We start from the raw sequence: 15,826 nt of genomic DNA on the forward strand, positions 1-15,826 counted from the left end.
CGGGTCCAATTTTAGGACCCGACCCGGACCCGCGGGTCCTAAAATTCGGATCGGGTCGGGTCTATGCGGGTCGGGTCGGGTCGGGTCACGAGCCTCGTGATCCGACCCATTTGCAGCCTTATATAGTGGTCGATCCGACCCATTTGCAGCCTTGATAGTGGTCGATCCGACCCATTTGCAGCAGCGGCTGGAGGATTTTAGTAGTATTTTTGTGGAGTGAGAGGCTGCGGCCTTGGTCAATGTAAAACTAAAACCGGAAGCGCCGTCCAAGCCCCAACCCCATCGATCTACCGAGAGCCCCCAAAAGGTCTCAGAGATGGATCCCCAAAACCCCCTCCTCCTCCTCCTTCTGCTCGCCTTCCCCGTCCTCATCTCCCTCTCCTCCGCCACCTCCCCTTCCGCCGACGATCTGGTGGCGGAGCTGGAGGCCCTCCGGGCCCAGTCCCCTTCCGGCGTCATCCACCTCGACGACCGATCCGTCGCCCGCTTCCTCACCTCCGCCCCCGTCCCCCGCCCCTACTCCCTCATCCTATTCTTCGACGCCTCCCAGCTCCGCTCCAAGCCCGACCTCCACCTCCCCCACCTCCGCTCCGAGTTCAGCCTCGTCTCCTCCTCCTTCGCCGCCCACCACGCCTCTTCCCCCGCCACCTCCCTTCGCGTCTTCTTCTGCGACATCGAGTTCCAAGAATCCCAGGCCTCCTTTTCCCTCTTTGGCGTCACCTCCCTCCCTCACGTCCGCCATGTCGGCCCCCACCACCGCTCCCTCCGCGACTCTGAACCCATGGACCAGTCCGACTTCTCTCGCCTCGCCGAGTCCATGGCCGAGTTCGTCGAGGCCAAGACCCAGATCCCTGTCGGCCCCATCGTCCGCCCTCCCCCGATTTCCGCTCGACAAATCGCCTTCTTGGCCATCGCCCTCCTGATCTCGGCGCCGTTCCTGATCAAGAGGATCCTCGAGGGGAACACGATGCTCCACGACCACCGGTTCTGGATGGGGCTCGCCGTGTTCGTCTACTTCTTCAGCGTCGCCGGCTCGATGCACAACATAATCCGCAAGATGCCGATGTTCTTGCAGGACCGGAACGATCCAGATAAGCTCATTTTCTTCTACCAGGGCTCGGGGATGCAGCTCGGCGCGGAGGGGTTCGCGGTGGGGTTTCTCTACACGATCGTTGGGCTGATTGTGGCGTTCGCGACGCATGTGCTGGTGAGGGTGAGGAACACGACGGCGCAGCGGGGGTTCATGCTGGTGGCGATGCTGGTGGCTGTCTGGGCGGTGAAGAAGGTGATCTATTTGGATAATTGGAAGACTGGGTACAGCGTGCATGCCTTCTGGCCGACCAGCTGGAGGTTTTGAAGATCTGGATGGGGAGTTGTCTCACTTTCTCTCTTCTCTTCTCCTTTTTAGAGGTTTGGATTCTCCTTATAGCTCAAGAATACTAAGTTCGTTTTGATTTCGGTTCTTTTCCTCTTCCTTTCTGATTTTTCTTGGAAAATTGCAAGTTTAGAATAGGTCTTCACTAATGTGATTATGAAGTCAATCACAACCTCATATTCTGAGGTTAGTATGAAAAATAATGATTCCATGCATCGTTCGTAGTTAGAATGTGAAAGAGGGAAGCTATCTCATTGCATGATATAGAAGAATTTAACCTGAGTCGCATCTTAGATGATCTATTACTAAAATAGATTAGGCAATGCATACAATAATGAATGCTATGCACAAAAATATATCTCTATCTTGCCAAAACAACATATAGATCATTTTATAGGAGTTGTATTCTTAGCCAGAGTAAAATCTGTATCATTGATACCACTCTGATGGTGGTGGTGGTCGACACCCAAGTACTGTGCACAGCAGAAATTGGGCAGGATTTTGTGTTTCAAATAATAATTAAGAAGACAAAGACATGAATATTTGTCGCATATAAATGTGTATACTTTATACTTTTGAGAGATCAAACACTGAAGCTTGTAGCATAGGTTCTCTTGAGTCTCAAATGAAGCATGAGAGCTTGCTGAAGTCCTCCAAGAAATTACTAGCTAGCCTTTTTGATCCCTCCATTGTTCTACTTTTCTCATATCTTTATCCTTTTTCTCTTAATCATATCAGAGAGCTATATGCAGCCTTTTTATACAGGTTTAACTGGCTGGCTGCCCTCGTTAGTGAGAAAATTTGTTTGCTTTGTACACAAGAGAGTTAAGGATAGGAAAAAGTGAAGCATTCCTCTGTCGTTGACTTGACTTCTTATCTATCTGAACTCATCACCAAATGACCAAACATGTCATTGACTAATCTGAGCCAACAATGAAGTATAAAAATACGCAGTATTATTATTTTAGGTTTACATTAAGATGAAAAAATTTTGGTAGCCTCTCAATGCAGTTGGAGTTGGAAGGCTTGGAAAATAGATTAGTTGGTCCCTTGTCAGGAAAGGAGAATAGTGAATTGGAAGAGCTCCGGTATGGATCTACCGATGTGCAAACTTTTGGATTTTGGCAAATACTTGGTTTGCTCCTACTATTCCTTTCTAAATTGTGGAGCACTTCTTTGTCCCTATTATAAAGCACTATGGAAGACAGATGCATCAGAGAAAGTGAAAGTGTTCATGTGGCTGGCCTTGAAAAACTGAATCCATACCGGAGATCTCTTGGCTAGAAAAGGTTGGTTTATAAGCATTACCTGTTCCTTATGCAGAGCCTCCCAAGAAACAGCTAACCATCTATTTCTTTTTTGCCCTTTTACTAAGGGTGTTTGCTTTGATATTAAAAATTGCCTTGATGCCTTAACTGGAGAGGATGGCCAGCCTCCTTACAGTCATTATGGACTTCTTGGCAATATAAGAAAATTCATTCCTCTTTTTGTCGAGCTTGGGACCAGCTTGTCCTGGTTATTTGTGGGCAAGTTTGGAAGGCCCTGTCAAACTTTCAACTGTGGTTCAATTTATGCTCTCATAAGAGGAAGATCAGGCATCTCTCTTTAGCAAGGAAGATTGAGCCATTATTGAGAAGCTAAGATTAATCTTCTTGTTACTTTAACTTCTCCCTTCTTGTACCTTTTTCTATTTGTATTTTTAATTTCTTTTTAGTAAATTGGGAGAATGTTCTCCTTCCTCCCTTTACATCAAAAAAAAGACTAATATGAGTCAACAATTAAGTATAGAAATACGTAATGTTACTATATTAGGTTTACATTAAGACAAAAATTAGCCAAATAGTCATCCTTATGTGCACAGATTGTGTTGCAATTCAGTCTTACATCCCTTTATCCATTAATGGTCCTGGGGATGATAAATCACTGTCCAACCCTGTCCGTAACCACTGTGATCTGGGATGTAAAGACCTTAGGTTAGATCAGACGCCGATTACTTAATATTAGTATATTGGCCAATTTATTGGGATATCAAAATCCATTTCAAAACTCTTAAGCCTTCCATCTTGGTGAATGCCAATCAATCTTTAGAGATTATCAAGATATCAGTGTTTAGAGACCTTGAATTGAATCTTCATGTGGTAAATAATTTGTCAATGTTCAAGAATCCTAAAAGGATGTATGTTAAAGAGGTTAGCTTTTTTCCTACCATGAAACTTTAAATCCTGGAGCCTTTGGGAAATATTAATCATTCAATCCAACACAAAAAGGATCTTCAATTTTCACTGTTTCTTTTTGGTAGTAAAGTTGGAATCATTTATGATGGGTATTCAATCGCTCCATTGATCCATGACAAAGTTCCTGTAGTTAAAATCTTTCGGGTGGTTTTGCGGACAATGACTCATGGTGTACGATGACCATTGGCCAGATCTAACATAAACTCTTTCCTTTTACAACTAGTATTTTTATAACTGCCCAGGTTTGCTGTTCACTGAATTGCATCAGTTTGCTAGTTTTTTTTTTCAATTTTTATTTTTTTAGTTTGTATACTTATCTTCGTTTTCTCTGTTAGTTTCCTTCTTTTCACATGCAAAAATCCTCAGCTCTTGATTCTTCTTTCCAACAGTCACCTTATTTTCCTGTTTGTCATATTCTAGTGATCCCAAACTAAACTAACATATCCACTAAAAGCTACCACTCAATTGCTTGATTTAGAAGTTAGTTTTCAATTCTTATGTGGCTATAAACACCAATAACTACATTCATTTTTACGAGTTAGCATCAATATAAGCATTCTATAGCTTGAATCTTATATGGTACTGAGCACGCTATGCATCTTTCCTCATGTTATCAGTGTTGCTCTGATCCTATTACCAATGATGATGTATCTTCTCCTCAGCAATCTAGTCAATATCTGCATCAGGGAACTGGAAACATCATTCCTCTTGTATATGTATACAAACCAAGAATTCTTCTCGCTGTCACTGGTTCAGCATGAAAACAAGGAACATTTGATTCTTTTTCTTGTCATATAATATATCTATTACCTTATAGCTGCATTTCTGGGGTAGAAAGACATCTTGCCTGGTCCTATTTGCAAATTAGTTTGAAGTCTAGCTGGTAGTTAGGTAGAATTATGTGCTAAGTCATATCACTGCCTGTAAAATGCCAGGTAACATGTTTTCATCATATGTTCATTAACACGTCCTTTTACTTCGCGCGTTGAGAGCTCAGCACATACTGATGCTACAGTTCTCTTCCATTGCAGCTGTCGATGAACACATATTCTGTTGATAGACCAAGTACTTTTAAATTTGACGACCTATTCTCTTGTATACTACCAAGTTTTTTTATTTAATCAGCGCTTGTTTTATCTTTTAAGTAATATCATTGCAGGATTGTTATATTATAATTCTCGCTCATTCAACTTTCAAGATAACTGCATGCTTATACAAAATACCTAGTTGTGTCAACAAATCCGTCATTTTGATTCAAGAATACATTCTTTGCCACCAAGAGATAGAATTTGAAATGTGATTCATGTGTCACTCAAATTCTTACAATATTTTGTTGACCAATTGCTATGGCGTTTTGATTTTTGTAAATGATATCCAAAGCAATAAATTGGTTTCTCAAAGTTGAATGGTTTCCTATCGGAGTTGTATGCTCCTTTAGTTGGTAAGTGAAGGATGTCTAGCTAAGGGTGTTGATGTTGGCAGTCCCAGAGTTGAAGGGACAGGGTTGTGGGTGAAATGATTTATTATACATCTATCGGTTGTTTCATCCTCCGGATAGATGATACCACTTATTTGGTTGTATGCTATTTTTATAATTTTCAGGATTTCAACTCAGTACTCTGTGAAATATCTGAATTACCATTCTTTTGTTATTGTTTTTACAGGCATGCAGGTGTCAGTATATACACTGCCTCACTATCCAGCATCTTTTGAGATGTAATAATGGGACACATTTTGGTCAAAGTTCAAGTGTGGGATTTTGTAGTTTAAATGAGAAACCCTATTTCATCTGTCTTATTAGCACAAGTTATGGTGACATTTCAAGTGTAGAATTTTGTAGTTTCAACAAGAAAGCTTATCACAACTGTCTTATTTTAGCACACGTTTTAGTGAATTCCAAGTGTGGAATTTTGCAGTTTCAATGAGAGAGCCTATTACAACTATCTTATTTTAGCATACAGTAGCATAATCTCTTTTGACAAGCAATTTTTTCCTTCTCAAATGAAGCAGCTGATTGGTATAAATTGCCCAACATTTGAATATGAGCAACCTTAGATCATTGTATTTCTTTAAGAAACAAGGTCGGGAAGTTTTTGTTCCTCAACTCTTTTAAGATCGTGAAGAAGCAGGTCCATAGTGGCCCCATGGTATGTTTTCCCACCAATACTGGAAATATCCAACAATGTGGTAGACAGGCCCGTTATAAAATCCATGAATCTATCCCTTTTGAAAATTAACCATCAAATATGCTAGTATCATTCGATGGCAGTCCACAGGTCTGAGAGGCACTCAATTGCATCCAGGAAAGTTGGACATTGCAGGTTTTAGATAATTTGCAGTATTTATATTTTTGGAGTTGCAGTGCCATAAATCTATTCTAATAAGCAATTTGAACTTCCCTATGTTCATGTTATTCCTTTGCACTGCATAGCAAATCTCACTGATGTTGCCAGAGATATGGTCATTTATGTGTAGCATGTGCTGAACTTTGTCAGCTGCCAACCTATTCAGGTTTCTTGCGCTACACCATGCATTTATATATTTTTTTTATTTTTTAGAACATAGGAGGAGCAAAGCTCCACCTGTCTTGAGTACGCCCTCAACTAGGCAGGGCGTTACAGAAAAGTGAGTTGTATGAGGATATGTGAGGGAACTCTTTCTGGGCATTTATATTGTCAAGGCTTTTAATTTGGCTTTTATAGCTATTCTTGGTTGCATGCTGTTAGTTTAACTAAGAACCATCTGATCAGCTGACTCTTCTTTATGATCAATGTCATTTGTTTTTCAATAAATACTCTTTTTAAGTAGAAAAGATGAGGTTATATTCATCTCTTTGAGCACAAGGCACCAACCCTGGTTTCAAAGGCATTGCTAAACCTCATGGACAGTTAAGAAGCTGACAGTTCTGCTAACAGTTGGATTGGGATAGCAACAATAAGCATTTTAAGAAAGCATCTGTGAAAACAAATGTCAGCACCTAACACTCAGCAAACTACTGCCTCTCAATGTTCCAAATAAACCTACTGACAAGAAGATGGACAGCGCCATTGCCATTGAAATTAAAGAACAAGAATGCTAATATCAGAAGATGCAACTTGGTGCAGACAACAACTGCCCTGCTGAGCTGAATAAGCTGCCAGGCTATTCCACAGATCTTCAAAGATCGGTTACAAAGTCACTTCAGACTAAATTGAAAAAAAAATGAAAGCACAATGCAATTGTGCTAAGATTTTGGGAGATGAAAAAAAAAAAGTATATTCCAAGCAGTTAAAACATAAGCTGAGATAGACATAGTATGCATTATCATAAGTTAGAAACCAACCATTTATCATCTTACATGTCATCATCCCGGTTTCTAGCAATAAAACACATAATGTACCTCCATGTCATTCTGATGGTTCCTCATTGACCGATAATCCTATTTTTTTCTGTGCACTGTGTCCTCTTTTCAATTCTTTATACCAAGAAATGAATGTTTGTTTCCTATATTAATTGATGTAATCATCGGAGGAAAAAAAAACACCAAAATGATTTTTTTTCCTGTATAAATTGGCGTATATTGTTAAATAATAAAGAGAGATAAGATGATACAAGAATTATAAGGAAATAAGGTAATGTATATTTCCCAGGCTCACTATGAGAATGTTGTTAACTGAATATCTTCAATCCAGCTGCATCCTGGCTTTTTTGCCACTCCATTCTTTTGCATCTGATCCCTTACACTTGATGCTTCCTCCCACTTCCCATCAGCCGCGTTTATATTTGATAAGAGCACATATATTGTTGGATTCTCTGGTTCAGTTTCCAGAAGAAACTTAGCAGCAATTCTTCCCAGCCTTGCATTCCCATGAGTGCTACAAGCACTAAGCAATACCCACCAGATGTGACAATCGACTCTACAAGGCATACTATTTATTAATCTTTCTGCCTCCTCTAGATGTCCCGCTCGGCCTAAAAGATCAATAATACAAGAGTAGTGGTCTACTCCAGGTTCTATCCCATAGTCTTCAACCATAGAAGTGAAGATGAAACGGCCCTCTTCAACCAAACCAGCATGGCTACAAGCAGAAAGAACAGAAGTGAAGGTGACATTATCAGGTATAATTCCTGATTTTTGCATCATTTTAAAGTAATGAATGGCTTCACGTCCATCTCCATTCTGTGCATAAGCAGCAATTATTGCATTCCAGGAAACAATATCTCTCTGCAACATCCCGTTAAAAACTTTAGAAGAGTAATCCAATTCCCCACATTTTCCATACATTGTAATAAGGGAGTTCATCAACAATGTGTCACAAATAGTAACATCTCTAAGAGTGTAAGCATGAACCTCCTTTCCATGTTTAAGAGCTGACATGGTGGCACAAGTGCTTAACACTGTGCTCAATGTGTAGGAATTTGGCATTAATCTTGATTTAATTAGGGCTGAAAATATTTCTAGGCCCTTTACTGAAAACCCACTCAGCACATATCCTGATATAATTGAATTCCAAGAGATTATATTCCTGAATGGCATCTCATTAAAGACCTGATAAGAACTTCCAATGTCTCCACATTTGGCATATGCTGATATCGTGGCATTACAAACTTCAATACTCGAGATGAAGCCATTCTTAATGACTAGTGCTTGAATCATCTTGACATCTGCTGCAATCCTTGAGCAAGCTAATAAGCTCCCGTAGGTGAACTCATCTGGCTCAATTCCAGCCTTCTGCATTTGATGACATACTCTAACAGCCAGCTCATAACAATTCTCCTGACTATAACCTGAAATTAAAGCATTCCATGAAACAATATCCTTCTCATTCATCATCTCAAAAGCTTGCTGAGCACTGACTAGATCTCCATAATTGGAATACATAGTTACCACAGCATTGGCTACAAATACAGAGGCTTCGAGACCCATTCTAATGACTTGAGCATGGACTTGAGTCCCAATTTCCCTTGACAGACAAGCACTTAAAACACTTGCAAAGGTCAATTCAGTTGGCAACAAAAAATCTTCTTTCCTCAGCTCTTTAAACACCATCAAAGCCTCCACATCTCTTCCCCACCTCACCAACCCTGCTATAAAAGCATTATAAGTAATCTCATCACGTACCACGGCTTCTCCAAACACCTCACAAGCATCAATAACCAAACCACAATCAAAGTACATTGTCACGAGAGCATTGATCGCTGAAACCCTGAGCTCCAAAATCCCAGTTTTTATAACCAACGAATGCAACTGCCTCCCAAGATTCACCAGCTCCGGCGAACCACACAAACCCATGACACTAGCAAAGGTGTACTTGTCAAGCCCGACACCCAATCGGTGCATTCTGAGAAACATTTCAAGAGCAAACTCTTCGTAGCCATGATGAACAAAGCCCATTATCACGGCGTTCCACGCAGCGGTGTTTCTCTTGGGCACTCCAACGAACAGTTGGAGAGCCTCCTGAAAACGACCGGCTTTGGCGTAAGCCGAAATAAGAGTGGTATAAGAGTAGACGTCGGGGTTGGGGATGGCGCCGAACAGGCGGTGAGTGGGGTCGGGGCCGTGGGTGTTGGCGTAGAAGGAGAGGAGGGAGTTGGCGACGTGGGGGAAGGAGAGGAGGGCGGAGCGGAGGGCGATGGAGTGGAGCTGGGCACCCGCGGTGGGGGCGCGGAGGCGGGCGCAGGCGGCGAGGGCGGAGGCGAGGGAGTAGTGGTCGGGGGAAAGGTGGTAGGAGGCGTGGATGTGGGAGAAGAGGCAGAGGGCTTGGGAGTAGTGGTGGGAGCGGGTGAGTTTGGAGAGGAGGGTGTTGAGGGCGATGAGGAGTTGCGTGGGGTTGTGGGCTGTGTTTGCGGGAAGAGGTAGCAAAAGAAAGCATTGGAATGCGCACGTTGGACACTTCATCAACTGAAAATTGATAGCAAGGACATAGCTTCTTCCTGGAGCAATGTTATAGGGACACCAAGATTTTCATGTTCACTAAGATATCACTTTGCATAGGCTCTTAGTGACAACCATATTGAATATAATGAATATATTAGCCTCATTATAATATATTTCATTTTATTTTGTTATCTTATTATGAATTTTAGTTATTAATTATTAAGATATTAGAGAATTTTCCAATATTTAGATTGGCATCTTAGCTTTTATATGTATGTTTGTGTGTGTGTATACATGTACATATATGTGTGTGTGTGAATATATATATATATATATATATATATATATATATATATATATATGACATCTTCCCCCTTAATCCTAGAGGGAAAACCAGCACTTAATACTAATGTTGTTTGGGGGATTCCCTTCTAATCTAAGTTGAGAATTCTTTCTTTTCTCCTAGGGAGGATCTATCATTGATAGTTATATTTTAAATCTCATCCAGAAACATTTCAACAAGAACTCCAGAACCTGTCAATCCTTGATCGTGTCATACTTGTAAGGCATCAGCCCAACAAAAAGCTGCAGCAAATATTTAATTCTATTAATCTGTAACTTGGTATTTCTAGCAGTTAACAAGAGCTCTGTGTCCTTGCCACCTTTCGCATGCTCGGTTATGACAGCCATAATTGTTCTTACCAGGGGGAAAAGGGGAACCTATTGAACCTTCATCAATGTCTGTTGGCAGTAACAAGTATATTTATTTTGAGGGGTTGGATGACAGGTGCAGTCAAAATTTGCAGGTTGAACACAAGATGATGCTAAGAAAAAAAAAATACCAGAAGGATTACTTTTTGACAAAAAAATATCAAAAGCATTCAATTTCAGTGATACAACTGGATTCAAACCAGCTACCCAGCTACTCAACTGAGGAGAGAGCTCAACATAGCAAAAGTACACCAATTTGAGGTGAAAACAAAGCCAAAACTATCTTCCAGAAATTCTCATGCCACCATATTTTATATGGTAGATAATTTACAATTCAAACGCTTTGCTGAATAGCTGGAATCATGCCCCTACCATTATTGATTCGAGTAAATTTAAGTTTTCATCATTTGTGGTGCAACCATCGACATAAAGATTAAGTTTATGCCATCAATCTAGTTTCATTTTTTTGGAAACTACTACATTCATTAATAATTCTCGTCCCACGAGACCTGTAAAAGAGCAAAAGGTGTATTTCTAATATTTCTTGCAACTTTCATCCAAATCCCCCCAAGTCCATGCCTCCGCTTTCAAACCCTTCAGCTTTATAGCACCTCAATTGAGTATTTCGATCTTTAGATTGTCTTTTCTGCATTGGAAAGAGTTTCAAAGAAGAAAGAATGATATTCTAGGGTGTGATGGGCACTTTCAGCAAATAGCTATTCTCAGCTCAATCAGTCAAGAAGCATGATGAGAATTCTTCTGTCAAGTATTTCTCCAGAAGTAATACCCAAGGACATTCATGTGAATACCCTTGGCCCCTAAAATCCAATGTTGCTATGGTTAAAAGAAAAGTTTTTGCAGCAAATCAGTGGTTGTGAAAATGCATCTCCCACTTGCACTTAATCCAACTTCAATCCAAATATCCAGAAAGAAACCAGCAAATGTTGAAAATCAACTTGACCCTGAAACAACATACCACTCTTGCTTGATTCACAAATGGAGCTTAAATTCAAATCAATGAAACTTTATTACACAAATCGGGAAATTACATGCTTGTAAGTGGCATCATCAGGCTTAAGCCCCACCTTCAGCATCTCATCATGAAGATTCATGGCCTTCCTCATCTCCTTTTCATGACAAAGTGCAGTTATCATAATTACAAAACTAGCACTACTTAACACATTTTTCTCTCGCATATAGTCAAAAACTTTGATGGCTTCTCCAATCCTCCTTTCCTCAAAGAGTGCTTTAAGAAGTAGGTTATAAGAAGCCACATCAAAACATCCCCCTAATTCCTTCCTCTTATCATGCAGTTCAATCACAGAATCAAGAAGCCCCTTGCCGCAATAATGCTCCACCAATGTGCAACAACAAGAAGCATCAACCAAAATACCCTTCTCAAGAGCAAGATCCAAAAGCTCACTAGCTTCTTTCCACCTAGCCTTACCACACTGAGCAGCTATGTACTTTGAAAGATCAGAAACTTCAGTAGGCACAAAAGCACCTCCCCCAATCACATCCTTGAGCACTCCGTCAACGTCCTCCGATGGCTCACCCTTACAGATCCCATTCACGAACTCAACGCAGCATTTAAGATTCACTGAAACACCCTCTTTTGACATAATCCTATACATTCTCATCGCTTCCTCCACTCTTCCTTCCTCGGATAATGCCCTCAGCATACACAAGTATATATCCTTCCCCAATTTAATCTCTTTCTCCTGAGCTATCTCAAAGAACATCTCTGCTGCATATGTCTTCCCCTGCGCACAAAGCGTTCTGATAACCCAATCATAATCCAAGACCGGGACGGTCGGCAACAATTCTCTCACCACCATTTCTCTCAGCATCGAATTGATAACTCCAACATCCCCAAATTTGCATCCACCATCAAGAATCGAGCTATAAGTACCAAACCTCGGCCTCAAATTCACCTTATACATCTCATTCAGTAGACCAACAGCAGCTCCAAACTTCCTTCTCCTACAGTAACAGTCTATAACTAAATCATAAGTCGAGAAACCGCAATAACCCAAACGCAGCAACTCGACAACCCTCTGAAGCTTCCCTTCCTTGCAAAGAAGCTTAGCAAGAAGAGCCCACGTATTAGAATCCGGCAAACTCCCAGTCCTGACGACGGCAGCATAAAAACACCACGCTGACCGGATCCTGTCGGCAGAGCACAATGCATCGAGCAGCGCATTGCAGCCGCTGGTCGACGGCTGACACCCCAAAACCCTAATTTTTCTAAAAGTCTCCAAGCCATTCGCGACGGATCCCAGGCTAGCATAAGATTCAAGAACGAAACTGAGAAGCCTAGACCTAGAATCCTGACAGGTGGAGGCGCGGAGAATGGAATCGAGCACCGCTGGAAAAGGCTCGGATCGGAGAAGCGGGTGGAGGAGGTGCTTGGCGGGATCGAGGAGGTCGGAATCGACGAGGATTTGGACCATCTTGGAGAGGGATCGGAGGTCAGGGTGGAACCCTAGGTTGGACTTGGCCCAATTGAAGAAGCGGAGGGAGATCTCGGGCTGGGATTGGATTCTGGTGAGGATATGGAGGAAGAGATCGGGGGCGGGGGGGGAGAGGAGGGAGGACTTGGGTCGGAGGAGAGGGATCCAGTCCTTGCGCTGGAGGAGGAGAGAGGAGATTTGGGAGGCGAGGGCTCGCTGGCGGAATTGGTTGCGCCATTTGAGAGAGGTAGGGAGGGTGGAGAGGCGGCGGAGGTGAGGACATCTGACGAGCATTTGACGCGCGAGAGAGGGAGAGATGCATGCTATCTTGCATCGCACTGCAGAAGTGACTATTAGAAAGGCGCTCGTTTGGTTCACTTTTTAAAAAAAAAAATCTAACTAAAATATTTTTTTAAAAATAAATATATAATATTTTAAAAATAATTATATTTGTATCAGAAAAATAATTTTTATTTATACATTAGAAAAATAATTGTTTATATATTTGATAGGCCACAAAATATAGTATACCATAGACTGGTTCATGTTTGATAGGATATTTATCTAAAAGAATTATATAAAATATCTATTATGTTCCATATTCTATTCTATTTAAAAACTTAAAAATATTTTAAAAAAATTATTTTAATTTTTGGTAGTAAAAATTGTACTTTTTTATATTTCATATAAATTTTTTTCTATATTTTTTATATTTTTTAAACTCAGACCAAATATGATGCAATTCTTTTTTTTTTATTGACCGCAATCAAATAAATTATAATTTTTTTTGTGTTCCACATTAATAATGTATGTTAATATACTATTTATTATATAATTACTATTCTATAGTGAGATCATAAAGTGGCTTAAAAAATATTTTTGGTAGTTTCAAGTAAATAATATTATCATATTTCATTATTAAATAAGAGGCTTAAAAGTGGCTTAAATAATATTATCGATGTCTCGCTGGAACGAGGAAGAAAAAATGATAGGTACGAACTCGAGATTAGTGGAATGTGGGGTAATTTTTCTCCTAAATTGCATTTTAAAATAAGAAGGTAAATTAGTAATTTCTCACTTGCTATTAACAATATTGGAACTCTAGTAGACGACTAGAGTAAATTGCAACTAATTCAAAACATTTGAGATCTAGTTAAAAAGATTAGAACTTTTGAAATGTAAATATAAATCACCAAAAAAAAGAAGCGGTGTCTTTGTAATTTATCCTAAAAAAATATGAAAATTAAAACCACACAGAGAAATATGAAGTAAAGAAGGACAAAAGGATCTTGCCTGGAGTCATAACTGCGGTATATCGAAGAGATCCCACCCTAGACTGTCTTCAGCAAGAAATTATTAAGCCAACCAAGTCGACCATAGGCCTAAGATAAAATCATCCTAGCATGTATTGCTATCACACATAAATATGGAAAAGAGAAGGAAAAAGAGATTAAATTCATGCTAGGCCGGCGGCTGACTTAGTCCACCTAATAATTTCTCGTCTTCAGCACCCTACCATAATAATTTGCCCATTATTCCTCTCCTTCCTCGGGATCCTCTTCACATAGGCCAGCATTTCCTCCTTGCAGAGTCCATCGCAAGCATATCGATCACCAATGCGTCAGCATGGAACCCAACCAGTGCTGTGAACAGCCCGCAGCAACCCAACTTTGCAGTTCAAGGAAGGAAGTCCATCATCTGCTGATCGGTCATCCGCGACGCAAGGATGATGAGAAGTTGTAGGCCAACATGATCTCAGGGTTCATCGACTTTGCCCCCTGTAACAACCCAGGGTGTGTGTTTAGTCCCACATTGGTTATTCGCTGGGTAGATCTTGGGTACTTATACAGGATCAAGGAACCCAAACAATACCTTCCGGCTAGCCATTTTGGGTGAGGTCCTGGGTTGTTACAAATGGTATCAGAGCGGAACCCGGCCCATAACCTATGTGGACTAGGGGACACTGCAGCACGGATCCATTGGGGTTGACCATGGACCGATCGTGGTGTTTGTGATTAGATTTGAATAGATATGAACCTTTAGCCTGACGAGAACGTCAGGACTTGAACGGGGGGAGTATGTGAGGATCCGTGCGGGCGTGTATTTAGTCCCACATCGGTTATTCACTGGGTAGATCTTGGGTACTTATACAGGATCAAGGAACCCAAATAATACCTTCCGGCTAGCCATTTTGGGTGAGATCCTAGATTGTTACACCCCCTCTGTGAACTTTGCGCACTCCATCTATATCAGCTCAACATGAGGTGCAAAGACCTAGCCTTTGGAACTTATGGAAGCCTTCTCTGCTACGAGGCAAGTTCCAATCCCAGAAAAGCTTCGTAACACCCAGACTCTTAGGGCTCGTTTGGTTTGCGGAAAGTATTTTTCCTTCTAGGAATATGATTCATGGGAAACAAATTTCTAGGAAGAGAATGCCTAAGAAAGTACTTTTGGCATGTTTGGTTGACCATGGAAAAGTGACAAATTTCCAAAGTGCTTATGTTTGGTTGGCCATCAACTTTGATGGAAAAGTTATGTATAATTCCTATTATGCCCTTAATAAAAATTAGGTCTTTAATGCCTCTTTAATGTTTCTTTAATGTTGAAGGGTCTTTTTGGGAAAAAATAAAAATGGAGTGATTCTTGCCTCGTGGGAAAGTAACTTTCCCATGTTTCTCATGAGAAAGATTTTCCCATGAAATGTGGGAATCATATTCCCATGGGAATACAACTTTTCCATCTCTTTCCTTTGAAAACTCCAATCAAACAAAAGGCATCTCATTAGTTTGCTGTTGACCACACTTCTCCTCTTCGCTGACGTATAAGAGTACGAATCAGAACTCTAGTCGTGGATTGGGCCGCAAAGAGACTAGGGTGGATCCTAAGACGTGTGGAGAAGATCAATTATGTTTTCAAAATGGGTCTAAAGTTGGGCCTTGAGTCAAAATGGTTACGACCTGGTGTAGAACCAAGTCTAGGAAGGCAGACTTCAGTGGATACGATGTACTCACGTTGCAATTTTAAATCAGGAACAGAAGAAGAGGGAGAAGAGAAGGAGGAAGAGGAAGAGAAGAAGGAGAAGAGAAGGAGAAAGAGAGGAGGAGGAGACGTGGGAAGAAAATTGTTAATCTTTCATTTAAACCCTAATCATGAAAAGTGGTCCCTATATATAGGGCCAAAATACAAAATTTGCATA

General features: G+C 40.8%; 3 protein-coding genes across 3 annotated transcripts; 1 reads left to right on the forward strand and 2 right to left on the reverse strand.

Annotated features, from left to right (window-relative positions):
- The first annotated feature begins 230 nt into the window (after positions 1-230).
- LOC103721440 (probable dolichyl-diphosphooligosaccharide--protein glycosyltransferase subunit 3) lies at positions 231-5,531 on the forward strand. Its single transcript, XM_026810167.2, has 2 exons — positions 231-1,410; positions 5,274-5,531. Exon 1 carries the CDS (start codon positions 317-319, stop codon positions 1,355-1,357), a length of 1,041 nt encoding a protein of 346 aa, XP_026665968.2. The 5' UTR covers positions 231-316; the 3' UTR covers positions 1,358-1,410; positions 5,274-5,531.
- A 1,712-nt stretch (positions 5,532-7,243) lies between these two features.
- Positions 7,244-9,487, reverse strand: LOC103721431 (pentatricopeptide repeat-containing protein At3g49740). The gene has a single exon (XM_008811631.4). The coding sequence runs from the start codon at positions 9,485-9,487 to the stop codon at positions 7,244-7,246; it is 2,244 nt and encodes a 747-aa protein (XP_008809853.3).
- A 1,718-nt stretch (positions 9,488-11,205) lies between these two features.
- On the reverse strand, positions 11,206-12,924 carry LOC103721430 (pentatricopeptide repeat-containing protein At4g21170). The gene has a single exon (XM_008811630.3). It carries the CDS (start codon positions 12,922-12,924, stop codon positions 11,206-11,208), a length of 1,719 nt encoding a protein of 572 aa, XP_008809852.2.
- Between the last annotated feature and the right edge of the window lie 2,902 nt (positions 12,925-15,826).

Source organism: Phoenix dactylifera, unplaced genomic scaffold (genome assembly GCF_009389715.1).
Source record: "Phoenix dactylifera cultivar Barhee BC4 unplaced genomic scaffold, palm_55x_up_171113_PBpolish2nd_filt_p 000643F, whole genome shotgun sequence".
Classification (NCBI taxonomy): domain Eukaryota; kingdom Viridiplantae; phylum Streptophyta; class Magnoliopsida; order Arecales; family Arecaceae; genus Phoenix; species Phoenix dactylifera.

Coding starts and splice junctions, on each gene's coding strand:
- LOC103721440 (XM_026810167.2), top strand. CDS start 317: ATGGATCCCCAAAACCCCCTCCTCCTCCTCCTTCTGCTCGCCTTCCCC.
- LOC103721431 (XM_008811631.4), bottom strand. CDS start 9,487: ATGAAGTGTCCAACGTGCGCATTCCAATGCTTTCTTTTGCTACCTCTT.
- LOC103721430 (XM_008811630.3), bottom strand. CDS start 12,924: ATGCTCGTCAGATGTCCTCACCTCCGCCGCCTCTCCACCCTCCCTACC.